At 37.2% G+C, this 27,521-nt stretch overlaps 1 protein-coding gene across 3 annotated transcripts in view; it reads left to right on the top strand.

Annotated features, from left to right (window-relative positions):
* KLHL7 (kelch like family member 7) overlaps positions 1–27,292 on the top strand; it is a 65,561-nt gene extending 38,269 nt beyond the window's left edge. For all 3 annotated transcript variants that reach the window (XM_053609537.1, XM_053609539.1, XM_053609540.1), the window contains exons 8-11: positions 14,932–15,172; positions 18,427–18,628; positions 23,739–23,836; positions 25,851–27,292. In XM_053609537.1, the coding sequence (XP_053465512.1) occupies positions 14,932–15,172; positions 18,427–18,628; positions 23,739–23,836; positions 25,851–26,134 (825 nt within the window). In that variant the 3' untranslated portion in view covers positions 26,135–27,292. The remainder of the gene's footprint in view (positions 1–14,931; positions 15,173–18,426; positions 18,629–23,738; positions 23,837–25,850) is intronic.
* The last annotated feature ends 229 nt before the right edge of the window (positions 27,293–27,521 follow it).

Raw genomic sequence — 27,521 nt, 5'->3', positions numbered from 1 at the left:
ACCTGGTTTCCCTTGGTGTTGGACATTTGTTGTCTATCAAAACCTAGTGACCAGCCAGGAATTGTCTGCTGGAAGAGTAGTACCTGCTTAAAAAACATTGGCCTTATTCCAAAATCCCAGGCCCTTGCTCTGTGGTTATATTGGGACATACCTCAAGCTGTCTGCATCATCCTGAAGCCCCAGGATCACAGGGTACCCTGAACCATTCAACTGTAGCCTGTCACACTTAGAAAGATTTCTCTAACTCTAGATTTTAGTTATAATGAACACATATATTATTATATATTAAAATATAATGAACAGCTTTTTTGGTTTATTTCATAAAAGTGTACAAAAAAAGGACACCCACACATAGGATATGTGCCATCTCCAGTATGTAGGCAGTGCTTGGAGCAGCAAGCTGTCTTTCATTTCTAAGGGGTTATACCAACATGCTATAGATCAGGGCTTCACAAACTTTTTTTATAAAGGGCCAGAATAAGTATTTAGAGCTTTGCAGGCCATCCATTCTCTGCTGCAGCTGAACTCTGTACTGCAGCAGGAAAGCAGCAATAAATAATACATAAACAAGTGGTCTTGGCTATGCTCCAAAAAACTTTATTTACAAAACCAGGTGATGGCTAGATTTGGTCTTCAGGCCATAGTTTGCCAACCTCTGTCCTAAAGCGATGGACATCTGGGGACTTTGACGTGATCAACACTGTATTCTAGGCTAAATTGTCTCTTGTCCTGTCCAGTGCAAGTTTCACACTAGATAAGAGTCTAGGATGCTTTCCATTTCCTGGTCTTCAGAACTGATATGGGCATCAACACAGGAGAGACCAGTGTGTAACTTTGAGAAGGTGAGGTGGTCCATGGTGCCTACAGCTTATAAAGTCATAGAGCTTAGAGTCAAGATCAGCGGTTCTCAACCTATGGGTCACGACCCCTTTGTAACAATGAAAATACATTGTGGCATTAGGAAGTTTGAGAACCACTGGTCAAGACCCTTGAGGTCAGACCATGACATTATTTTATTTTCCCTATCAGCTAAAAAGAAATTCCGTCTGAAGGTCTGGGTAGGTAGTAACAGAGAGATATACGCTAGTCACAGTGTTAGCTGTAGGCCACGTTTTAATTCTTGTATTAATCTGGTCCAGTAAGAGAGCCATATCTGGCCCTTCTACAGTAACCAGAGTTACCTGTCTCAGCAGTTCCTCTTCTGTTTTTGGTAGAGAAGGAGACCTCCTACATCTTCTCTCTTTTTTAGCATAATACTCGACACCATAATTTATAGAGCAAATGATGTGCTGCCAGATTAAAAAAAAAAAAAAAAAAAAAAAACCTCTTCAAGGAGGGAGGATCAGGTTAGATTGGTTAATCACCATTGTATTTGGACTGTCCCTGTTGGGCTGTTCTTGGCTCATAACATCTATCTCTGATTCATTCCTCCATTTCCAGAATATAGGCTGCTTTCCTACTAAAGATATTTAGCTTCCTTCTCAGTAGAAGATGATAGATAACATGAGAATCCAATAAGCACAATGTCCTCACTGTGCTTAAAGGATTATTACACCTACATATTTGTTTCACACCGGATAAGGGTAAGCCTGTTGAAATTTCAGTGACTGTTTTTAGTTTTTTTCAGGATCCTTTCGAGTTAAGAATAAGAAAATGAAAAACTGGCTGGGCACAGTGGCTCATGCTTGTAATCCTACCACTCTGGAGGCCAAGACAGAAGGATCGTTTGTTCTCAGGAATTCAAGATGAGCCTGAGGAAAGGGAGACTTCTTGTCTACTAAAAACAAAAAAGTTGCTGGCGTGGTGGTGCATGTCCATAGTCCCAGCTACTTGGGAGGCTGGGAGGTAGGAAGATCACTTGAGCCCAAGAGTTTAAGGTTGCTGTGAGCTATGATGATGCCACTGTATTCTAGCCTGGGCAACAGAGACCCTGTCTTGAAAAAAAAAAAGAATGAAAAAGAAAACGATAAACTTCAAAACAAGCAAAAATTGAAATCATACTAATTTACATTGTAATTCTACAAACCACGGCCTTCAGATGTTAACAATAATTACACCCAATTTGTTTCCCTTCAAAGCCTAACTGTTGTGTTGATTTGGGCAGTTATAAAGCAATTAAGCCAAGTTTTGGTGGAAAATATTTTAAAATAAAGTAGATGGCTGTTTTTACATACAGATGGGCAAAGAAGAATTCTGATTTCATTTAGGAGGCCAGGAGCATTGCTTTCAGAATAAGGCAAATGTGGCATGGCTTACGACACTTTGTTTATTTTTAGTCTGTAGTTCTCTAACACTTCCCTTGATTTCTTTTTATTGGCAGTTGAAAAGAGATGCATGTTCCACACGACCCTGGAAATGAGACTGTAACTTCAGAATTCTTATTTGATGTCTTACTTGCTCTTATAAATGGCTCATTCTTAATTGCTGTTTTGTGTTCTCAACTACAAATTTTTAGACATTCAGTGGAAAATTTCAAATAATTGAGGAATGAGCTACCAATAAAAACTTCCTCGTTCCATCAGTTATTAGAATCCCATTACAATATTTATTAAGTATTTCTATTGAAAATGCCAGCCCCTTCCCTTCTTTTTGCTATAAAACTTTATCTTGAATAACTTTCATCACTTAACTGTTATTTATATATAACATTGTAATGTAACTTAACTAGTCCTTATTTCTAATATTAAAATAAAATTAAGGAAGCTGATTTCATTATATATTATTATTATTAATCTTGGATCTCCCAAAAGCAAACATTATTTCATTATCCAATTCAAGTAGGCTACTTATTAAGAAGCACTATACAGGAAAGGGTTTTTTGTTTTTGTTTTTTTTAATTCTCAAACTTTTCAAAATATTTTCACAAATGTTAAAATGGGTTTGACAGTCATTAAGTGTGACCTATTTGTTTGTGTCCTACTCAAAATGGTGATCATTTTCAGTGAGTTGTTCTCCTTCAATGGGGACAATTTAAACAGTGTTACTTAATTCAGTTATTCAGAATTAAGTCAATATTAAGCTATAAGCTTGTTTCTTTACTTATGTCTTGGATATCATTGGTGATGGGAGAAAAATATGTGTACTAATTGGTGACAAAAAATTTATAGCAGAAACATTTTTTTATGAATATTGACAGAAAAAGAAGTCTCAGATTGCTATATTGATTTGAAACTGATATTTTTCTTGTTATGGTCCTTTTATAAAGTCTGCTGAGCCTACCTTTCCTCATCCTGTACCTGTTTTTAAATTTTTGAGTGCTCAGTAATTACCAAAAGCATTACATATCCATATACATTCACATATTCTTAATGTTCTCAAACTATATACCTAGTAATGTCTTATAATATTGAAGCTTAAATAAAAGTTGACATAATTGACCAATTTTATTCAGACTCTTCTTGCCAGTGAAATGAGGAGCTGAGCGCTTAGTACTTTGTAAGGTTCGTGGCTCTCTACTTTCATGTGGTGAAGAAATGGGAGACTATGCCCTAGAGAAAAGGGGGCTCTGTATATTCCCTGCCAAAAACAAATGTCATTAAGACGAGCTGGGTGAGGGCCAGAGCCTGTAATTTGCTATAGCAGGAAACCATACGGAGCCATATTCATAGATCTGTCAGGATCAGAAGGTTTACCCTGAGTGCATTTTCTTACTCAGAACTCTGAACTACTTCATCACTGGGCTTAGTGCCTGGCCCAGGATGAGTACTCAATTTTGTGAGAAGGAATGAACCAGCATGTTTTTATATAACATTTCCCAGGAAATTATGTCAGTTGGTTTTAAAGGACTCAATCTAAATATAGAGGGTCCTAAATCACAAAAAGAAGAAAAAGAAGTTATCTTCAACGGCAAACACATTTTCCTATTTGGAAATATCTTATATTAAAGATATCTCAGTGCCTTTATCGCACAGTATCATAGCCACTTTCCCTCTTAAATAGAACTTCTCTAAGGAGGAGATAGCCCCTGTGCTCAGGGTGGAAATTGGCAATTATATATTGTGTATAGTTTTAAAAGAGCATGTGCATAAAAACAGGTTTTAAAAGAAAACGGTGTTACATTAAAAAATTGAGACTTTTATTATAGTTTATCAGTAGTGTTTGCCACCAGAAAAGAAGGTTCTAGAGGTGATACCCAGGCCACACATGATGGCTCACACCTATAATCTTAGCACTCTGGGAGTCCGATGTGGGTAGATCCCTTGAGCTCAGGAGTTCAAGACCAGCCTGAGCAAGAGTGAGACCTCGTCTCTGCTAAAAATAGGAAACTAGCCAGGCATCATGGCAGGCACCTGCCGTCTCAGCTACTTGGGAGTCTGAGGCAAGAGGATTGTTTGAGCCCAAGAGTTTGAGGGTGCTGTGAGCTAGGATGATGCCATGGCACTCCACCCAGAGTAACAGAGAAGACTGTCTTGAAAAATAAAAAAATTTTAAAAAGAAGTGGTACCCAGAGGTAGATTCATGAGCACTGCTAAAATGTAAGAAGTACCTACAAGAACAAAATATCCAAAGGAGCAGCAGTCATCCCGGGTGGATTGGACCTCTGGCTGCCAACCCCAGCAACTGCCGTTGCTGGAATGCAAGTGTGTGCCATCAGGAGTTTCCCTAAGTGTCCTTAGCTGTCAGTGTCAGTGTGCTGTGTACTGGTGCATTGTGGGTATTCCACATGCCTGACTGCAGGCAGTTTGACTGCAGATCCTTCATTCCCATGTAAAGGAGAGATTGGAACACATTTGAGAGAAATGCTCAGTTGAGTGATCTGCTTTCCTGGCATGTCTTCCAAAAAGAGGAATATAGAGAGATTCTTTCTTTTCAAGCATCTCCATAACACACTGATTTATAGTTTTGTTCTAAACACAATCTCACAGCCTTTTCCACTGTACCTCAGTAGACTGAAGTTCCCACCTTCAGCGTTGTCTCTTTGTATCAAGTCTGTATCTGCAAGAAACCTCCCAGTGAAAATACAACTAACCCTGGGAGGGATGACATCAAAGGTGTTCTCCATAAGCCACACCAGCCTTAGTTATACTAAATTAACAGATCAGTTCCCTAAAAAGGGCTGGAGAGAATGGAAGCAGAGCTGCCGTAAGTGCAAAGAGATGAGAAAAATAGGAATATCTGTGAGGTGGTTTAAGGGATTCCAGGCACTGGGGACGTATCAATAGCTGGAGGTGGGGGACATGTGAGAGAGGGCGAGTCTAAAGGCCTAAGAGGTAGGCTGAGGGTAGCTTAGCAGGAAGGAGATAAATCTTCCCCATTTACTGAACTGTGTTGCCTGAAAATTACTATTGGCTACCTTTGGTCATTGTTAACATGGTGACCCAGAGGCACATCAAGATCTGTCATTTCTGAAGTGTTGAATCATATAGTTAGGTTTGCTGTGGATTTTCTTTGAAAACTGGTGATCCAAATATATTAAAGATAACTATACTTAACTGTTACAAACAAAGCATACGATATGGCTAGCTGATTGTAAAAGTATAGCTTAAACAATTTAGCATATATTAACCAGTATCATAGTTCATTTGGATTTTGAAATTTGTGGGTTGGGTGCCAGCAGGGCATATAAAACACACAACACAATCCTGTCCTTACACTCAGGGTGCAAGAGGTGTACACGTAAGCATGTAGCAGAGAGCACAGGGGCAGAGTCAGCACCTCAGCTGAACTTCACCATTAACGTCCAGATTTGTGATAGACGGCGATGGCGTTGGTATTATGAAAAGAGAACTCCCTGGGTTGGACTTGTCAGTCACAAAGCCTCTGTGGAAGCTTCACAGAGATTTTCTTGAGGGAGACCTGGGGTAGACTTTGGATAGGAAAAAAGGGAGAAGACGTAAGAGTATATTGAATCCTGAGTAAGAATGTTCAGTTGAGTGCATCTTTTTTTGGCTTGGCAAATGTGATTGTTGAATTTTTTTTATAAAAGCTCTCAAAGGTACTATTAACTGAATGGAATTTAACTTGACTTTGCAGTATTAAAAAAGACATTAGAGACCAGGTGCTGTAGGCTCATGCCTGTAATCCCAGCACTTTAGCAGGATCACTAAAAGCCAGGAGTTGGAGACCAGCCTGGGCAACACAACAAGACCTCCATCTCTACCAAAAATAGTGCACACCTGTAGTCCCAGCTATTGGGAGGCTGAGGCAGGAGGACAGCTTAAGTTCAAGAGTTCCAGGCAACAGTGAACTGTGACCACATCCAACCCAGGTGAGTGACAGACACCCTGTCTCTAAAAAAAAAAAATTTTTTTTTTTTTTTTTTTTTTGAGACAGAGCCTCAAGCTGTCTCCCTGGGTAGAGTGCTATGGCATCACAGCTCACAGCAACCTTCAACTCCTGGGCACAAGCGATTCTCCTGCCTCTCCCTCTCAGGTAGCTGGGACTACAGGTGCCCACTACACGCCCAGCTATTTTTTGTTGCAGCCATCATTGTTTGGTGGGCCCAGGCTGGATTCGAACCCACCAGCTCAGGTGTATGTGGCTGGTGCCTTAGCTGCTTGAGCCACAGGCGCCCAGCCTCTAAAATATATTTTTAAAAAATAAATTAGACACATAGGTGGAAGAGCTGAAGGACTAGGTCATTGGTCTTTTTTGCTTTTGTGAGATTTTTTTTTTCTCTTTAAAGGAAAGCAGCTGTTTTAAAGAAAGCATTTTAAATCTAGACATATAACCTTAGGTAAGTCAGCCTTTCTAAACTTTGGTTTTCTGCACTAAAACAAAGTTGAAATCTTCTCAGGATTGGTAAGAATATCAGTCATGTTCACCTGACTCCTTTTGAATTTCTTTGAACTTTCTTCACTCCTCTCTCAGTTACTCCCTGCCATACTTAGATTTTCTAATTTTCCCATATTTAAGTGGGAAAATTTGTTTTCCCTCCTTTATCCCCCCACTTATTTTTCCCTTCACCTTCCTAACTTCCAGAACTCTCAGGCATCAGCATTATCTACCGTATTCTGCACATCAGAGCACAAAGAGTAGATGTTTGTTCCACTGCTGAGAACATTTTATTAAATAAGCATGTGATTGCATACTGGGATTTGAGATAAAATTTAAAGTGTAGTATGCCTTACTGTGCCAAAAATTAACATGTTAAAGTTCACTTAAAGACTAATCTGTTGAGATAGCAGGCAGGGTGCTAGCCCACAGATACTGTACTTCCCCAATTCTTTATTTTCTACTCAAAGAACAAGTCTGATAATAAGCTTAACATCCGGGTCAGGTTTCACTTGTAGACCCAGGTGCATTTCTAAGTAGTTCAGGTTTGAGTTTTGATTTTGGGTGGTGTGGTTTTAGTTTGAGAGTGGAGAGGGTAAGGGCATTTTGTGACTTTATAAAACAGAGTGATTCTTATTTACTATTTTCCTTTGAACTGGTTTCTGGCCTCACTTCTGACTCCTTGCTAATTTTAACTAATCATCAACAGCTGAGAAATGCCCATTAATATGTTATTCATTGCTAATTAACCTAATTTTATCTATTAGCCTGCAATAGCACAACCATGTTCCTCCCCAACTGTGGAAGCCTTTTTATCTAGCTACAATGCTATTGTTGAAAAATTTAAATTACAAGAGTGTTTTCCTAATGACTGATTATTAGGTCTCTTTCTAGAGTTTTGGAAGGTTAATTTGACTGTATGACTGTTGAAAATGGGTACAGTTTAAAACATAGGTGCAGCCTGTGAAATTACTTGACCTTATCAAGTGTTTACTTCTAGAAAAGAAGAATGCCCACCCACCCCCAAAAAGTGCTATTTGGAAAGAAGGCAAAGACTGTCTCTTAGCTATTCTGTAGTTGAATTCCAACCTCATAGTATTAATAGCTATTTGTTTTTAATCCTTAAAGCCATTAAATTAATTTTAATTTCACATTTCTGTTAAAACATTTGTCGCTATTAATAGACCTCTGCCGTGAGAAGCAGTTTTTCCCCCCCTGTACCATACTTTTGGTACCATTTGTTGTATTTTACTCTTCCTGTTTAAAAAAAATAACATGGTCATTGTAGAAAATTCAAAATGTAAGGGAAAAAGCCAAAGTGTTCTCAATATCCAAAGACAATGAACATCATTCTAGTCCTCACATTTTACAAACATGAGATCATGCCATAGATGCCATTTTATACAACTTTTTTACTCTCAGCATTATATTATGGAAGTATTTTCACATCATCTTTTTGAAGGGCTGAGGAGTATTCTATCGTAAGGATATACCATAATTTAATCCTCTCCTCTCCATGTACATCTGGCCTATTTCCAGTTTTCCTTTTTTTAAATATCCCTGCAGTAAAACTCCCTTATATAGGCCAGCTTTACACACTGTCCATTTTTTTCTGTAAGCTAAGTTCGTAGAAGAAAAATTGCTCTAGTAAAGGATAAAAATGGGAACTATTTAGATTTACCAAAGAAGTAGGTGAAAACCTGGCCCCTGACCCCAGGTACCATTGGTTTGTTTGTTACAGACCCCTCTGGTCCTCAGTGGTATAGCCACTACAGAACCAGGAGCCATAGCAAAAGACGCCAGCTAGAGTCAGTATAATTTAAAGATACTTCAGGGAGGGACTGCCCTACAGTAAGAGCAAAGGGGAGCATTTGTACCCTCTGACCTTTGCAAGGTCAAAAATGAAGGTGGTACAGGTGGATGAGATAATGAATTCTACCATAAACCAACTTCTCATTCCTGGATTACCTTTCTGGATGACCGTGATATATCATCCTTTTCAATATTAAGTGGAATTATTTAGAAATGTTTTGTTTAGAATTGATGCTTCTCTAACTATAAAATGACTTATAATTTTTCCACAAATGTGGACTGTCACCCAAGAAAAATACTCCCTCAATATGCTGAGCCCTGGGTCAAACACTATACAAACACATGGAAAAAATCTCTATTTTCACAGCAGCTGTGCTTTCCGTGGTTAAGCATTATGTTTATAAGTGATAAGACATGGAGATTGTGCAGGTCCTCAGTGGCCATCCTGCCAACCTCTCAATTTTACAGATGAGGCTATTGAGGTCCAGCAATGTAAATTCAAGGGCCTAGAGTCACTTTGCTATAAAAACAACAGTACCAAGAACTCTTGCTCCTGGTGTTCTCTCCATTAGACCATGTAAGAAGATTGTTAGAGAACCAGGACAGCATAGGGGTTTCTTAACAGCACAGCTTTGGGGTCCACGTAGATTTAAATCTTGGATTCACCTTTTCTAACTATGTGAACTTTGATAAGGTTCAAACCTATCATCTCCTGGTTTTCTTATCTGTAAATGAGTATATTACCTCACAGTCTTGTTGAGGAAATTAACATTTTAAAATATTTCAGCATAGGGCGGCGCCTGTGGCTCAAAAGAGTAAGGCCCCGGCCCCATATGCCAGAGGTGGCAGGTTCAAACCCAGCCCCAGCCAGAAACTGCAAAAAAAAAAAAAAAATTTCAGTATAGTTTCTAGCAAGGTACATAAGCATTCAGTAACTAATAAGTTAATAGTGGCTATTGGGTTAGTGATACATTCTGAATCATGTAGACCCCAAGACAGTGGTTCTCAACCTTCCTAATGCTTCGACCCTTTAATACAGTTCCTCATGTTGTGGTGACCCCCAACCATAAAATTATTTTTGATGCTACTTCATAACTAATTTTGTTACTGTTATGAATTGTAATGTAAATATTTGATATGCAAAATGTATTTAGGCAACCCCTGTGAAAGGGTCATTTGACCACCAAAGGGGCCGCTGCCCTAAGATCATTAGATGTTAGGGCTGAAAGGGAGGAGAGCTTAGGTCATCTAGTCTTTTTGTTTTATAGGTAAGGAAACTAAAGTCCCTGAGAAGTTAAGTGACCTAATGGGGACCCATGGCTCTTCCATACTGAGCCTAGATTAGTGCTCAAGTTTCCTGGCTCCTTCAAGCTACATTACTGTGGCCGTGTAAAATGAATGAATCTGGAAGTGTTTCTATGTACGTTTCTAGGAACGTTCTGCCATCTGTCATAAACCTATCTTCTATATTTAATAGCCACAGGATTCTTTTTTTAACATCCCTTCGAAAATAAGGTAAATCACAAAATGGCTTAAAAGAAAGTACTTGTAATTTGGTCATCTTAAATTCAGGTTGGATTGATCCCTCATGGTTTCTTCAAGAATCGTAAAGGTTTGTTAATTTTGCTTTCTTTTTTCCTATGACCCTGCCTTCCCTAATTTAGTTTGATTTTCTCTCAAAATGATTAGAAATAAAGTTCTCAGGTCTTAAAAAATATTTCTTCATTTTGGATTGTAGTTGCCTTGATTTTTAAAATCAATATCTACAGTGTTTGTTATTATTTGAGGATCCATCTGTTTTCAGACCACATTGTATAAAATTTGCCTTTACTTTAAAGGAAAAAGGCTAATGTTTTTGTATACAGGCATTAAGAAAACATACTTACAACTCCTTACCTTAAGAAGCTTTCCCTCTCCTGAGAGCCTTAAGAACTTTGGCACTGGGCGGCGCCTGTGGCTCAAGGAGTAGGGCGCCGGTCCCATATGCCGGAGGTGGCGGGTTCAAACCCAGCCCCGGCCAAAAACCAAAAAAGGAAAAAAGAACTTTGGCACTACAGCTAGAAAATCATACAGGGCAAGATATAAAGAATCAGGTCTAGCCTTCAGAACAGTTGGATTTCAGAAGGAAGAAGTCAGGAAAACCTACAGAAAGGAGTCTTAAGCTTGAAAATAGTATAGCATGTGGCACATCACAGCAAAGGCAAGAAAGGCTGATTACATCTAGGCAATACAGGTCTTTATACATGGATGTGTCTGCATGTGTACATGTGTATACATTTATGGATGATGTATCAAAACATAAGAAATCCTTCCACCCAACTTTTTCCAAGCTTTCCAGTTTTCCCATGAAAAGTCTATTTTGCATTCTAAGTAGAAATTCTTGCAAAGGCCATTTTACCCATCTGCCTACAACAGTATTTTTCAACCTCTTTTATCTCACAGCACACTTGAACCTGTAGTTAAACTTCTGAGGAACACTTAAATTATGTTGATCAAAAAAAAAAGAGTGAATAAAGAACATACTTACTGTGCTTTGAACTTCTTTCAAAAATAAATTAATTAATGGTCTTTAAAAATTTTTGTGGCACACCAGTTCAAAATCACTGGCCTAGAAGGGAACTATTAAGCAAAATATCGTACATAGTATTTATCAAGCTTAGTGTCTGACATGTACAATGACCATTGGCAGTTATTAGAAGTGTTATTAAATATTTAAAAACTTGAGGATTTCTAGAGAAATTAGAGCCCAAATTGCAAGTAGGTAGAAGTATGTACCTTGTTCTCTTTCTCTGTCTTTCCCTTTCCACGTCCTCTCTGTCTCTTTCATTTTCTCTTTACCCTCTCATACTCACAGGCAAGCTATCATTTTTTTCCTTTGCATTTATATTTCCAAGAGAGCGGTTTATTTTAATCTGAAGGAAGCATAACCAAGTCCTTATTCCCTATTCTTACCTCTGAATAGTTTTAGAAAGTTATTATTCTGTTATTAAACTCTTTGAAATTATTTCATTCTTTGAAACCTTATAGCCTAGTATCTAAATGTTTATGCATATCTAGCTCAAAGAAAGCAGTGCATGTATTTCTTTTTAATACCAGACCCCTACATAAGGTAGTTATTTTTAATTTGAAGAGTAGCAAAAAAAAGGTAGCAAATCTTGGAGATTATTTAAAAGAACTTTCTCATTCTATAATTAAAGAAGTGCCTAGAAAGATAATATTCTTGAGAATATCTTTTGAAATTATGGAGAAGTTCCCATATAACTTTCTCATAATAAATACCAAATAAATTATGTGGAAGAATACAGGATTTTTGAGATTCACTGAGTTAGTTAATGAAATTTTATTTCTCTGCTATTCTTGAGAATATCTTTTGAAATTATGGAGAAGTTCCCATATAGCTTTCTCATAATAAATACCAAATAAATTAGGTGGAAGAATACAGGATTTTTGAGATTCACTGAGTTAGTTACTGAAATTTTATTTCTCTGCTAAATACACTTGGTCAAATAGGAATTACTAGTAGACTTGCAGAATATGTAAGACAATCATTTAGTTTATCTTTGACGGATTGTTCCCTATAGAATTTGTAATTATCTCTTTCTTTGATTCTGTGCTATTTAGTTTCTCTAAGAGAGCAAGTAAAACTATTTCCCCCCAGTTTTTCAGTGTCCATTGAGTAGAACTGAGTTTCAGGGAGATGTTAGGTTTCTTGTACAGTTTTGTGTGCTGACCAATAGGTACACCACAGAGTAAACCAGGGGGACAAAGATCCTAATTTAAGAATAAAGTCCTAGGCAATCGAGACTGTTTTCCTGGTCACCTATGTAGAATGTTTTTGTCAGTAGGCAAAGTGATGCTTTGATCTAGTTCAGTGAATGCATAAAACCCTGGATGCTAGTATGATAGATATCAGTCTAATTTTCTCAAAGAGAACTCAACATACAGAGCTTTGTTCAGTAATATTGAGAATTGTTTGCATTCTTGTGTGACACTGATTATTTACATCTATTTTTAGAAGGCAGCAAAAACAGGAAGCTTCCTTTTCTCAAAAAAAAGGGACAGTCTAAGATGTTATAACATTGGGAACATTCCCCCGTATATATACATCCTTGGATGCCACCAAAAGTTATTCTCAATATTATCTTTCCAGGCTCTTCTTTAATTATAGGGAACAGAGTGGTGCTATGAACAGCCCTTACTGTGAGGTATTTATAGGTGCTTGTTTCTAATCATTGGGGAAAAAAGGGGAATATCCACACTTCTCAGAACAGATTACTCTATCTCATAAGATCGCAGTTTTAAGAGTACAGCTGACTACATTGACGTCACTGAATTTTCTATCTCTTCTATGAGAGAGAAATATCTCATAGAATTCCACAAAATATCTTCTGGCTTAGTAGGAAATTGGCATTTTAAGATGTACGTTATCCATTAATTTTTTTATATCATCCTGTATATTTGTCAGGGAATGGATGGAGGTACTTACATTTGAAAAGGGATTAATATAAGAGTACTTATGATTGGGTTACATTATTTCCATTTGTTAGGTGGTGTCTGCATTGTAGTTGTGTTCTTCACCCAAGAGGTGGGAGCTTATTGACCCCTCTCTTTTCTCCCCTCCTTCCTACTTGAATTTGTGTTTTTCTCTCATGAGGACTTGTAGTTGTTAATCTACTAATTTCAATTTAGTATTGAGTACATGGGACGCTTGCTTTTCCATTCTTGAGATATTTACTAAGGAGAATGTTCTATCTATCCATGTTAGTACAAAAGATGCAAAATCTTCATCCCATCTTTTCTTATGGCTGAATATCTATTCATAGATAGATACACACACACATATATATATTCCATAATATATACATACCATATTCCACATATATATATATGTATATGAATACGACAGTTCATTAATCTATCCATGGGTAGAAGGGTACTTGGGTTGTTTCTCAGGGTTTTGTAGTTCTCTTTGTGGAGATCCTTGACATCTTTTGTTAAGTATATTCTAAGGTATTTCAGATTACTTTAAAGAGTAGCAAAAAAAAAAAGGTATTGGGGTATTTTGTCTTTGGTTTGGTTCTCAGATTGACTGTTGTTTGTGTATATGAAGGCTACTGATTTGTGAACATTGATTTTATATCCTGAGACGTTACTGTATTTCTTCATCACTTCCAAGAGTCTTGTGGTTGAGTCCCTGGGGTTTTTGAAGTATAGGATTGTATCATCAGCAAAGAGTGAAAGTACAACTTCCTCTCTCTCCATTTGGATACCTTTGATATCCGTCTCTTGCCTGATTGCATTGGCTGGGACTTTCAGTATTATGTTGAGTAGTAGTGGTGATAGTAGACATCCTTGCTTGTCCGATTCCAGTTCTAAGTAGAAATGCTTTCCGTTTTACTCTATTCAGTCACTATGATAATGGCTGTGGGTTTGTCATGATGGCTCTATCAGTATAAGAAATATGCCATCTATGCCTATTTTCTTAAGTGTTCTCACTAGAAAAGGATGCAGAATTTTTCAAATGCTTTTTCTGCATCTATTGACAGGATCACATGGTCTTCATTTTTGCTTCTATTTATGTGGTGAATTACATTTATGGATTTATATATTTTGAACCAGACTTGCTTCCCTGGGATAAAAGCCTACCTGATCATGATATATAATTTTTTTTTTCCAAAGTGTAGCTATATTCTATTTGCTAGAATTTTATTGAGTATATTTACATCAATATTCATTGATAAAATCGATCTGTAGTTTTCTTTTTTTGTTGGCTCCTTTCCTGGTTTTGGTATTAGGATGATAATTGCTTCATAGAAGGAGTTGAGAAGAGTACCTTCCTGCTCAATATTTTAGAATAGGTTCTGTAATATAATCCAAGCTTTTTGAAGGTTTGATAGAATTCTGGTGTAAAACCGTCTGATCCAGAACTTTTTTTTGTTGTCATTGTTGGAAGTTTTTTATTGTTGTTGCAGTTTCAGTGCTTGATATTGGCATGTTTGAAGAGTTCTTTTTCTTCCTGGTTAAATCTAGAGAGGTAGTATGGAAAAGAAGCTTTTTAAAAATAATAAAGCATTATATTTTAGAATTTTCTTGTATTTTTATCTTCAGTTACAGAAGGGAAAAAAGCTTGGTGATAATATATTCAAATGTTCTGGAGTTTATTTTAGAGTCAGAAAAGACTCAAAGCAGTCATGTGCCTTCCTTTTGTATCTGCCTCCTCTAACCAACATCCTGAAGAAATCACACAAGATTAAATTGGTAAAAGTCTCAAGCCAAACATTTGTATGTGTATTCTAATAAATTAACACATTCTTATATTTTGTATTTTCTTGATTACATCTTTGCTTTGTCCTTTTCAATTATATTTGTTTCTTACTGAAAGTTTCCCTTCCTTTTCTGTTACAGGACTATAGCTGGACAGACATCCGCTGCCCCTTTGAAAAGCGAAGAGACGCAGCATGTGTTTTTTGGGACAACGTAGTGTACATTTTGGGTGGCTCTCAGCTTTTCCCTATAAAACGAATGGACTGCTATAATGTAGTGAAGGATAGCTGGTATTCCAAACTGGGCCCTCCAACACCTAGAGACAGCCTTGCTGCTTGTGCTGCAGAAGGCAAAATTTATACTTCTGGAGGTTCAGAAGTAGGTAAGGATTTCATCAGTATTTCTGTTCGAGGAATGAGCTTGAAAGCAAAGTGTCTGGGCTTTCATATTTAAATAAACAATTGGTATTATTTGTCTAGACAAATTTAAATGCATCTGTCACATTTTAGACCCCATCTCTCTGAAGTTTTACCTTATTCCTTTATAATCATTATCTAACTTATAAATACTTTAGCTTCCTACATTATGTTAATTACCCATCTTTTTTTTTTATCACAATGAACCATTAGTTGACATCATCTGAATTTTAGTTCTAGATTAGTTGTTTGGCGTACATGGTATTATTTGTTTTAAAATTTTCAGAGTTCAGCTTACTCATAAATCCTTTAAGAAAGCTATACTACATTCAAGCTTTTCAAATCTGTATCATCTTTGTTTTTATCAGAAAAAAATCATCTTTTTCCTTTGCTTTATTCTTTAAGTTTTTAATCTAATGACTGGTAGTGGTATTTTAGCAAAACAGGGTGTAGGCAGTGTAGGTATAAAAACCTTATTCAAAAAAAATAAAAACCTTTTCACTGAATAATTTGTTAAGAGTCCAGAAGTCTTTTATCTAAATGAATATTCTAGGTGCAGATTAGATATACAATAGCTTTTATATTAATTGAAGTAATTTGTTTAGCTAAATAAAGGGCTTATAAAGAAAACTAGGAAGACCAAGGAAACATAAGGTATGGAATTCAAACAGTGTTTTTGATTTTTTTTTTAATGAGTTTAATATTAACTCAGAACATGTTTTATTTTGGCTCAGCATATTTATCTGCTTTGAGTTTTTACCCCTTCTATGTGTTAAATAAATGTAAGAAGAATTATGATTAGGAAATCATAATTGAAGAAAAGTAACTTTTAAAGAAAAGTAACTTTTTCCCCTCTTTAAAAGCTTTCTTCAGGCCGGCATCTATGGCTCATGCCTACAATCCTAACACTGTGGAGAACTAAGGTGGGTGAATTGCTTGAGCTCAGGAGTTCAAAGCCAACCTAAGCAAGATGCCACAATACTCTACCAAAGATGACAAAGTGAGACTCTGTCTCAAAAAATGAAGGGAGGGAGGGAGAAAAAGAAAAGAATTTTTCAGAACGTGAAGAATGCAGCATATTTTCAAATTATAAATCTTTGGGTTTTTTTTTTTTTTTTTCTTTTTGAGACAGAGCCTCAAGCTGTCACCCTGGGTAGAGTGCCATGGCATCATGTCTCACAGCAACCTCCAACTCCTGGGCTTAAGCGATTCTCTTGCCTCAGCCTCCCAAGTAGCTGGGACTACAGGCACCTACCACAACGCCAAGCTATTTTTTGGTTGTAGTTGTCGTTGTTTAGCAGGCCCAGGCTAGATTCGAACCCGCCAGCTCTGGTGTATGTGGTTGCCGCCTTAGCCACTTGAGCTACAGGCGCCCAGCCTCAAATTATAATTCTTTTTTTTTTTTTTTTTTTGAGATAGAACTTTAAGCTGTTGCCATGGGTAGAGTGTGTGGCATCACAGCTCACAGCAACCTCAAACTCCTGGGCTCAAGTGATTCTCTTGCCTCTGCCTCCACAGGTGGCGGGACCACAGGTGCCCGCCACAACAACTGGCTATTTTTTGGTTGCAGCTGTCATTGTTTGGCAGGCCCAGGCTGGATTTGAACCCACCAGCTCAGGTATATGTGGCTGGTGGCTTAGCCACGTGAGCCACAGGTGCCGGGCCTATAAATCTTAAAGATAACAGAAAGTAACTGTTCTTTGGTGCAATGGATAATTCCATTTCTTCAGCATTTACTATGTTGTATATTGAAATAGCAGTTTTTTTAAATGTCTGCTTTATACTGTTGTTTTCCTAGTGTCCACCTACTGAATCTATCAAATTGGAAATATTTTTAAGTTAAACAAGTTATTTTTGGTCATGACCATTGCTGCTTCTATTTGTTATTCTTTGATCTTTACTTTTCATAGACCTTGTTAGCAGTGAGGAATTTTAAAGATGGTGGTGTTTTGTATTTAAATTATTTGGCCCAGAATGATGAGGATGAGATAAAGTTCTAATTTCTTCTTTCTTGGAAAGGGAAAGAGCATTTGATCTTTAGTAATATCATTTCTAAATTATTTATTGAGCTCCTACAATGTGGATGATAGATATATTTTACTTTTAAGATGTCTAGTCAAAAGGCTCAGTGCCCATAGCTCAGTGGTTAGGGTACCGGCCACATATACCGAGGCTGGCTGCTTAACAACGATGACAACTGCAACAACAACAAAAAATAGCCGGGCATTATGGCAAGAGCCTGTAGTCCCAGCTTCTTGGGAGGCTGAGGCAAAGAGAATCGCTTAAGCCCAAGAGTTTGAGGTTGCTGTGAGCTATGACACCACAGCACTCTACCAAAGGCAACATAGTGAGACCCTGTTTAAAAAAAAAATGTCTAGTCAAAATACTCCAGAAACATATGTTGATACCTTGATGAAGAATGAACCAGTATAACTTCAGGACTTACCCACACAATCATTGAAAGTAGTTAGGAAGTATAGTTTTATTAATGGTGTAGTAGCTATTATAGAATATTAAATAAGCCTTAGGATATTATCAGATAATTTTTATATTTTAAGATATGGATTTACCAACTGTAAACATTTGAACTTTGGGTGATTCCCATCAAGCACGACTGGGCCAAAAGACATATTTTTCTTTTGTTTGTTTGTTTTTGTTTTTGTTTCGAGGCAGTCTCACTCTGTTACCCAGGTTAAAGTGCCACGTAGTCTGCATAGCTTATAGCAACCTCAAGCTCCTGGGTTCAAGCAATCCTCCTGCCTCAGCCTCCAGAGTAGCTGGGACTACAGATGCCAGCCAGGATACCCAGCTAATTTTTTCTCTTTTTAGTAAAGACAGGGCTCCCCCTTGCTCAGGCTGGTCTGGAACTCTTGAACTCAAGGGATCCTTTTGCCTCACTTCAGCCTCCCAGAGTGCTATGATTACAGGCCTGAGCAATGACACTCAAGTCTGTTTCTTATTTAATTTTTCTTTTGAAATGAATCCATTGTCTTTTTCTAAATTTTAATTACTAACAAGTAAGTGTTTCCAATAGACTGCTTTTTGAATGTTTTCCAAAGTCTGTACTGATTTATTAGCTTCTTTTTAAACTATTCCTACCTTTTGTTACTATTTTTAAAAAGTCTTTACAACCCTAAATTCTTTCCTATAACTGATGACTCAGCTCTACAATCAGTTCACTCCAAACACACAAGCATGATGGGGCCTTTTTCTTTTACAGGAAACTCAGCTCTGTATTTATTTGAGTGCTACGATACCAGAACTGAAAGTTGGCACACCAAGCCTAGCATGCTAACTCAGCGCTGCAGCCACGGGATGGTGGAAGCCAATGGCTTGATCTATGTTTGTGGTGGAAGTTTAGGGAATAACGTTTCTGGGAGAGTACTTAATTCCTGTGAAGTTTATGATCCTGCCACAGAAACGTATGTATCCATTTTAAGACTCTTACTTCACCATGAATTATGTTCTGTGAGCTCAGTAAGAGAAGACATCAAAAGTCAGAAAGAGCCCATGAGAAGAATTCAGTTCTTATTTGTTTGGGGTTTTTTGTTTGTCGTTTGTTTGTTTGAGACAGCCTCACTGTGTCGCCCTCGGTAGACATTTGTCATTGTTGCTTTAGCTGTCCCAGGCCAGGTTGGAACCCGCCAGCCTCGGAGTATGTGGCCGGCACTGTAACCACTGTGCTACAGGCATCAAGCCTGTTTGTCTGTTTTGAGACAGTCTTGTTTTGTTGCCCAGGCTGAGTGCAGAAGTAGCACAGTCATAGCTCATTCTCATCTTCATCTCCTGAGCTCAAGAGTTCTTGACTCTGCTTCCTAAGTAGTTGGGACTACAGATACCTGCCACCATGCCCAGCCAAAAAAATTTTTTTTAATTTTTAGAGATGGGGGCCTTGCTAGGTTGCCTGTACTAATCTCAACCTCTTTGCCTCAAGCAATCCTTCTGCCTCAGCCTTCAGAGTAACTGGGATTACAGGACAAGCCACTGTGCCCAACAAGAATATATTAGCAGTTCTTGAGTAAGAATGTGCATAAACTTTTGAATGTGTTTGTGTCAGTGGCTACTTACAATCTGTACCCTTCCTTTATACCTTAAGAAATGGCTTGACCCTATGCCCCATGGGAGCCCCTCTCTTTCTGGTCCTCCGTGTGCAGCAGATATCTATGAATGAGATATGATTCATCAAAGTCAGGAAATATTTGTGTCTCCAAGGTGAGCAAATGGGCGGCAGTGGGGGTGAGGGGGAATTTATGACTAGTAGTAAATGTTCCCTTAAGTAGAAATATTACATATTGGTTCATGGCATTAATAAATCATGCAGCTAGGTATAAAGTCTTTTGAGGTTTCTATCTCCTAAAGTATCTGTAGTCCCAACTACTTAGGAAGTATGTTTGGATTCATATTTATTAAATAAAATTACTCTTAAAACAACTAGGAAACAACTACTTCTAAAACAGCCAAATCCTGAAGAAATAAATGGGTAACGAGTTTTTCTGTCCTTGGAAAACCCATTCAGGGAGGCCAAATCACTGAATAATTGGGGGTGGGGGGGAGGAGGTTAAATGCATATTAAAGCTAATGAGAAAATAAAATAGATGATATCCCAGTCATACCATTTGTAAATATATCCAAAGAACTTTGATAAGAAAAGTCACTTGATGATATGGCCTGGTTGCCTATTGTTTGTCCTTTACCAGAACAATTTATTGGATAAATATGTTCAATTTGAATGTTAATCCAAAAAAATTACACCAAAACTCTTGTGCATTAAGCTCTAATATTTAGGAAATATGGCCAGACTACAAAACATAGAAGTCTTCCACTCCAGCTACTGCTTTTTTTCTTTTTGAGATAAGCACTTAATTATTAGAAGTGATCATTTATGCATATAAATGTACACTTATCTATTTGCACCTGCCACTTATTTTAAAAGGATTTAAGGAAACATAATACAAACAAAAAGGCTGTTACGATTGTTCTTTTCTGGGTCAGGCAACTCTAAGAGACCAAGGCAAGTAGATCTCTTGAGCTCAGGGAGCTGGAGACCTCATTTGAGCAAGAACAAGACCTCTCTTGAGCAAGAGCAAGACCCCATTTCTACTAAAAACTAGCCAGGTATTGTGGTGGGTGTCTGTAGTCCCAGCTACTCAGGAGGCTGAGGCAAGAGGATCACTTGAGTCCAAGAGTTTGAGGTTGCTGTGAGCTCTGACACCACAGCACTCAACCCCGGGGTGATGGAGACTCTATCTCAAAAATGTAAAAAAAAAAAAATTGTTATTTTCTCATTTTTTGCTCAACTAATTGCCAATGCAAGGAAAAGAAGTGAAAGCAACTTGTCTTGAAATTTATCTTTTGCTAAAGTGTAGACACTACAAAATCTCTTGAGATATCAAATGTACTGCTTCCTAGTATTTTTCAAAATGTACTTTGCACTTGCCAGGGCAATCTGAGGCTATCCCTTGTCTGCATCCTATCATACATCAACTCATCTATATATCTGCCCCCATCTTGTCCCAAACCACAGACGGAGAGGTATATACCAATGGTCCTCCCTTGTGTATGAACCTGTACCTTACTTAAACCCTATGCTCAAAAGGTGTTACAGCATACTTGTTGGAAAATTGTAGATTGATTATCCTGCTGCCTAATTATTTTTTCATTTCTAAAAAAAACTCATAAAGTGGAAACTATAGCTATATAAGCTAAAGATGTAGGCAGTGTCATTGGAAATCAATATTTTTTTTGTTCATAGTAGCAGAGAAAAAGTATAAAGGAATTCTGCAACCTCTGTATTTTTTAGAACTAAGTGAATATTCTGTTATAGGAATATTTAAAATCTTATAAGATTTAGCATTTATTTTGAATATTTTGAACTTATGTTAAGTTCAGAACTTAATTTGAATTCTCTGTTCTTTTCAAAAAGTTTTCATAAATGAAATGAGCTAACCAACTCTCAAATAAGTTATTATACTATTATGATTTCTTGTATAAAATGTGATTTAGCTGTCTAAGCTTTTTTTTACAGAAAGGGTCTTATTCTGTTGCCCAGGCCATAATGCAGTGGCATGATTATAGCACACTATAACATAGTTGTTTTTTCATGAGAATTTTCTTCCCAATTTTGACATTTTCCTTAAGTGTTTTATAACTAGAAAGTGTTTAATTAAGCCTATGGACCACAGAAAAACAAATATCACATATTTTCACTCACACGTGGCACCTAAAAAAGCTGATCTCATGAGGTAGAGAGGAGAATGGAAGTTACCAGAGGCTGGGAAAGACGGAGGGTGAGGAGAGGCACATTAGTGGGCACAGACGTACAGTCAGAAAGAATATCAATTTTTAAGAGAGGAGCAGGAGGAACTCATAATAGGACCATTTTAGAGGAAAAATCTGAAGCAAGGAAAAGAAATTAAAGCTAGGAAAACGACATAGTTTGAGTAGTCAGAATGTTAAGAAAAACTTCGAAACATTAGACCTCAGATTGTTTTCAAGTGACAAGCCTCACTGAAAAAAATAAAAAAGTGTATTTCACATTGGAGAGAACAGAAACCCAGTACACACTGTGCATGTGAATTATAGGAGGAAGGAGAATTTGGGAAACTTCTAAAGCTCCAGTAGATGTGAGGATACATGAAAACATGCTCTCCCTTTATGTCATTGACAGTATATGGAAAAGAGGTATGTAAATTGAATTTTTCCAAGTCAAATACTGTGATCAATGCACGATGACAGCTCATGCTGTAGAGCTCACTATGGCCTGGAAAAGCAGTGGAGACCTGGCCTTCCCAGCTCTCCCACTTCTGTGCTACTCATCTCACCTGGATGAGCTGCGCTGCCCACCTCACCCTGCAGAGTGCACTCAAATGAGCGGCGACTGCCAAACCACTGTTAAAACTAAAAGCAATACATAAATGTAAGGCAACAAAAGAGTTGTTAATACTTCAGAGTTTATCGTTATGATCTAGTTATGTTTTATAAAGTTACGTACAAGGGCATATGTGAAAATTAGTAAATGTGGAATGTAAATGTCTTAACACAATAACTAAGAAAATGCCAGGAAGGCTATGTTAACCAGTATGATGAAAATGTGTCAAACGGTCTATGAAACTAGTGTATGGTGCCCCATGACCACATTAATGTACACAGCTATGATTTAATAAAAAAATAAATAAATAAAAAAGAAAAGATACAGGTTGGACGCCGTGGCTTATGCCTGTAATCCTAGCACTGTGGGTGGCCGAGGCGGGCAGATTGCTTGAGATCAAAAGGTTGAGACCAGCCTGAGCAAGAGTGTGACCCTGTCTCTATTAAAAATAGAAATATTAGCCAGGTGTTATGGTGAGCACAAAACAGGGAGGCTGAAGCAAGAGGATCACTTGAGCCCAGGAGTTTGAGGTTGCCGTGAGCTAAGATGACCCCATTGCATTCTACTGTGGGCAACAGAGTCAGACAGTGTCTCAAAATAGTAATAATTTTACATATATATATGTAGTATATGAGCATTAAGAACACAAGCCTATATGCCAGTACCACCTTCATGATCACAAATGTCAGACACGGGACCATATGTAGAAGAAGAGATATGAGATTTAATCTCAGAAAAAGTAACATCATTACATCATTATCTATGTATATGTTTGTGGTGCCACTACCTGTGGATTAATATCCTTTAACACTTGTGTCCACATTTGTATTTTCAATTTTGTTATTTATAATAGTGATTATGAACGCAGAAAAATAATATAAATTATTGAACTTGACAGAATAACAGTTCTTTTTTTATCAGAGCTGTATGAAGTTTTAGTATAAATTTAAAGATAAATTGCTGATTGCCCGATGCCCATTATAAGTGTGTTTTACTTACACATATGTAAATATTAATTAAAACCACATGATGGAATTATTGCCTTATATTCTATTAATCATTTTCTCCTTCTTTTTTGTTGCCATTTTACAAGCTACTGTAAACCACAGGAAATGGGTTTTTTCCAAAGATGTGTTAATAGTCTCCAGACATCCCACATTTCTTATATCCTATCAGAAGTAAAAAGAAAGTATCCAGTGTATCAATACTAATATGAAGCTAGTAAACGAACAAATATACACCCACACAAGAAAAAAACTCAATTCAAGTTGTGGGGGAAGGGGATTGGCGTGCTTCCACCTAATGGGCACAATGTAAGGGTATGTGGCACCCCTGCTGGGTACGAGACACAACTAAAAAAGAGACATTACTAACAAACACAAACACTGTAACCTAATCGTTTGTACCTTCATATTAATCTGAAAATTTAAAAAGAAAAAGAAGTGAAAAGAATAAAATTCCTATTTACCCAACCTATAAATAAATTACCCATAATCACTATTAAACTTTTTGTTCTCTGGCCTTCCAAACATTTTGGGTGTATGTACACATATGTGAGTAGTAAATAAGTACTTAATTAGGATAATAGCCCTTTCTTATTATTGTAAAAGTCCTTTTACTTCCTGTGAACAAATACATGAAAACCTTTCTTTGATGTTTTTCAGATGGACTGAGCTGTGTCCAATGATTGAGGCCAGGAAGAATCATGGGCTAGTGTTTGTGAAAGACAAGATATTTGCTGTGGGTGGTCAGAATGGTTTGGGTACGTAATATTAATTCACTATCCTATTTTCCTGATGAATATGCTGATACTTCCTTAAATTATTGAATCATTTCTTAAAATCTAGATACAAGCATTTACCATGTATAACATTATACCTATTTTTATAGTTTCCAGGAACATATTTGATGAAACACTGCAGGACATTAAACATTCCTGTTTATGAAATGTTAGTAGAGGCCACTAGTCATTGTGGCAATCTCGAATGGCTCCCATCCCTTCCTGGTTGCTCCCTGGGGAATGGTATTACTTCAGTTTGAGAACTATTGAGAAATACAAACATTTGAACTTTTAAAAACCTTTAAAAATGTTTTAAATACAGGGCGGCGCCTGTGGCTCAGTGAGTAGGGCTCCGGCCCCATATGCCGAGGGTGGCGGGTTCGGACCCAGCCCCGGCCAAACTGCAACAGAAAAATAGCCGGGCGTTGTGGCGGGCGCCTGTAGTCCCAGCTGCTCGGGAGGCTGAGGCAAGAGAATCACGTAAGCCCAAGAGTTAGAGGTTGCTGTGAGCCATGTGATGCCACGGCACTCTACCCGAGGGCGGTACAGTGAGACTCTGTCTCCACAAAAAAAAAAAAAAAAATGATTTAAATACAAGCTTTAGGCTTTGTGTCCAGGTTCTAAATGGCCTAGTTTCCTAAACATTTTTAAACATTGCATGAAAACATCAATATTATTTTTAAATGACTAACTTTGGCCTTTTTATTTTCTTAAATAATGATGTACTAAAAACAGTCTTAATGGCTGGGCACAGTGGCTCACACCTGAAATCCTAGCAGTCTGGGAGGCTGAGGTGGGTTTGAGACCAGCCTGAGCAAGAGCGAGACCCTGTCTCTAAAAATAGGTGGGCGTTATGGTGGACGCCTGTAGTCCCAGCTACTCCGGAGGCTGAGGCAAGAGAATCACTGGAGCCCAAGAATTTGAGGTTGCTGTGAGCTATGACACCAGAGTACTCTACCAAGGGTGACAAAGTGAGACTCTTGTCTCAAAATAAATAAAAATAATCTTAAGTAATTGTGTTCAATAACAGGGAGTCTGAACTGAATCTAGAGATTATCCACAAGCTTCATTTTAGTCAGTACATTTAGCATTACTTAAGTATAACAAATGACTTCTGTCCCTTCTCTATCCCCATCCATTGCTATTTTCCATAAACTGATAAAAGAGAGAAGGAAAAGGAAGGGCATCTGAATAATTATAATCAAAGTTAATAAAAAGGGAAATCACTGGTTTACTTTTTGATTTTTCTAGAATAAAGACTTATAGAATATTTTTAATTTTGTGGGAAAAAATATTGATATCTAAAAATTAAATTTCTAGACCAGGCACAAGTGGCTCATGCCCATAATCCTAGCACTTTGGAAGCCGGAGTCAGGAGGATCACGTGAGGCCCATAGTCCAAGACTGTGGTGAGCTGTGATTATACCACTGCACTCCAGTATGGACAACAGAGCAAGACTGTTTTTTAAAAAATAAATAAAAGTAAAATAAATTTCTATTGTGTTAAAGAAGGAATAAGAATTTAGGTAGTAGATATGTGAGCATTCATTGTAAAATATTTTTTGTTTGTTTTTCTTTTGTTTTTGTTTTTTGAGACAGAATCTCACTTTGTCACTCTGGGTAGAGTGGCCTAGCATCATAGCTCACAGCAACCTCAAACTCTGGGCTCAAGCGAGCCTCTTGCCTTAGCCTCCCAAGTAGCTGGGACTACAGGTGCCTGCCACAATACCCAGCGATTTTTTAGGAGTCTTGCTCTTGCTCAGGTTGATCTCAAATTTGTGAGCTCAAGCAATCCTCCCACCCCAGCCTCCTAGAGTGCTGAGTTTACACATGTGAGTCACTGTGCCTGGCCATTGTAAAATGTTTATAGCTTTTCTGTGTATTTGAAAACTTTTATAATAAAATGTTGGAGAAATGCAAAAAAAAAAAAAAATTACTATGTTAAGAGAATTATTCACATAGTTTTTTATGTTGTTCATGTTTTATTCTTTTGAAGGTGGTCTGGACAGCGTGGAATATTACGATATCAAATTGAATGAATGGAAGATGGTCTCCCCAATGCCATGGAAGGGTGTAACAGTGAAGTGTGCAGCAGTTGGCTCTATAGTTTACGTCTTGGCTGGTTTTCAAGGTGTGGGTCGATTAGGACACATTCTCGAATATAATACTGAAACAGACAAATGGGTCGCCAATTCCAAAGTCCGTGCTTTTCCAGTCACAAGTTGTTTGATTTGTGTTGTTGACACTTGTGGAGCAAATGAAGAAACCCTTGAAACATGAAAAAGGAGTAGACTTCAAGACTCATTAGACCCAAAACAATATGGCCACCAGTGCTCTGTTCCGAGAGTTTGGGTATGATTGTTCCAAGAATTTGGTTACAGAGTTTGGTTTTTGTGGTAAAGTTTCAAGTGAAGTAAGGTCCCTATAAAATATTTCTTTTATGTGGATTTCCTTACTTAATTCAAAGACTGTATTTTAGCTGGCCACGTAACCAAGAATATAGCTAGCAGGAAAACTTGAAAAATTATAAACATTCGGTGAAAATATGAATTTCTTGAATGAATTTCACATTTGTAACTATGGTTTTTGGCAGAGTAGGAGATTGGCTCATCAGTGAAACAGCCTCATCTTAGCTCTAGATTCTATTTTCATACATCACAGAAGTGCTATGTGGTTAGGTCTGTTTGTTTCTGTTCAATCAAGAACTAAGAAATAGTATGAATTGTAAGTCAAAATGGGCAACTCTGAGAGAATGGCTTAGTCTCACATAGTTTTGCTTGTCTTCATTTGTTCCATTTAGTGCCAAATGTATTCCATTTTAAAAGTAAGCCAGAGTGAATCAAGGTATATACAGTCTCTCACAAAACTTCACACACAGATTTGAGGACTTACTCTGTCTAGCTCCTCATGAAATATATTCAGTCCATTAAATATATTCCATCTTTTTGACATGAAATGTCAGCTTAGTACCCATCATTAACTTAAGTTACTCTTTTACTTGATGGTAAAAAAGGATTCTGCTTCTTCAGTCCTCACCATTAAGTAAAATCCAATCATAAGAATGATTAACTAGCAAAAGATAAAGCTATTTATAACAAATTTCTAGATTATTAGAAAAGCAGTGATTGTTGTACCACAATTATCAGTGCTGACTTTGAATTTCTTACGGATCAAAAAGATAAATGATTTTTTTCCTTAGAACACACCAGAGATATTTAACCCAGTTGTCTCTTAAAGTTTTCTAATAATATGAGTTAAATACATGTCATTTCCTATTCATTGTTTTTATGTGGTCAATAAATCTTTTACAAACCCCCCTAGTCATTTCTGTCCTCGTAATATTTTGCCCTTTCATATATGAATGGAATGAGCCATGTAAAGCTGTCACCATCAATGTTTTTATCTGATAATATTAAATATTTTTTAACTTAAAACAGACTGCTTGGTTCTATTCCTTCTTCATTTTAAATGTGCAAGGTAATGGTTATTAGAATTTGTGAAGCAATGTCTTAATTTTCATGGTTTTCTTTATTTGGAGAGTTATAATAGTTTTAAACCCTAAAAATGTTTAAATTAAAAAGGAATTAGAAAACATACAGGAATACTTAGGTTGGTATTTTTAAATTTATATCACAGCTTTATTGAGATATAATTCACATACTATACA

The sequence above is a fragment of the Nycticebus coucang genome, chromosome 11 (genome assembly GCF_027406575.1).
Source record: "Nycticebus coucang isolate mNycCou1 chromosome 11, mNycCou1.pri, whole genome shotgun sequence".
Taxonomy (NCBI): Eukaryota; Metazoa; Chordata; class Mammalia; order Primates; family Lorisidae; genus Nycticebus; species Nycticebus coucang.
This window is presented reverse-complemented; position numbering and strand designations above follow the sequence as displayed.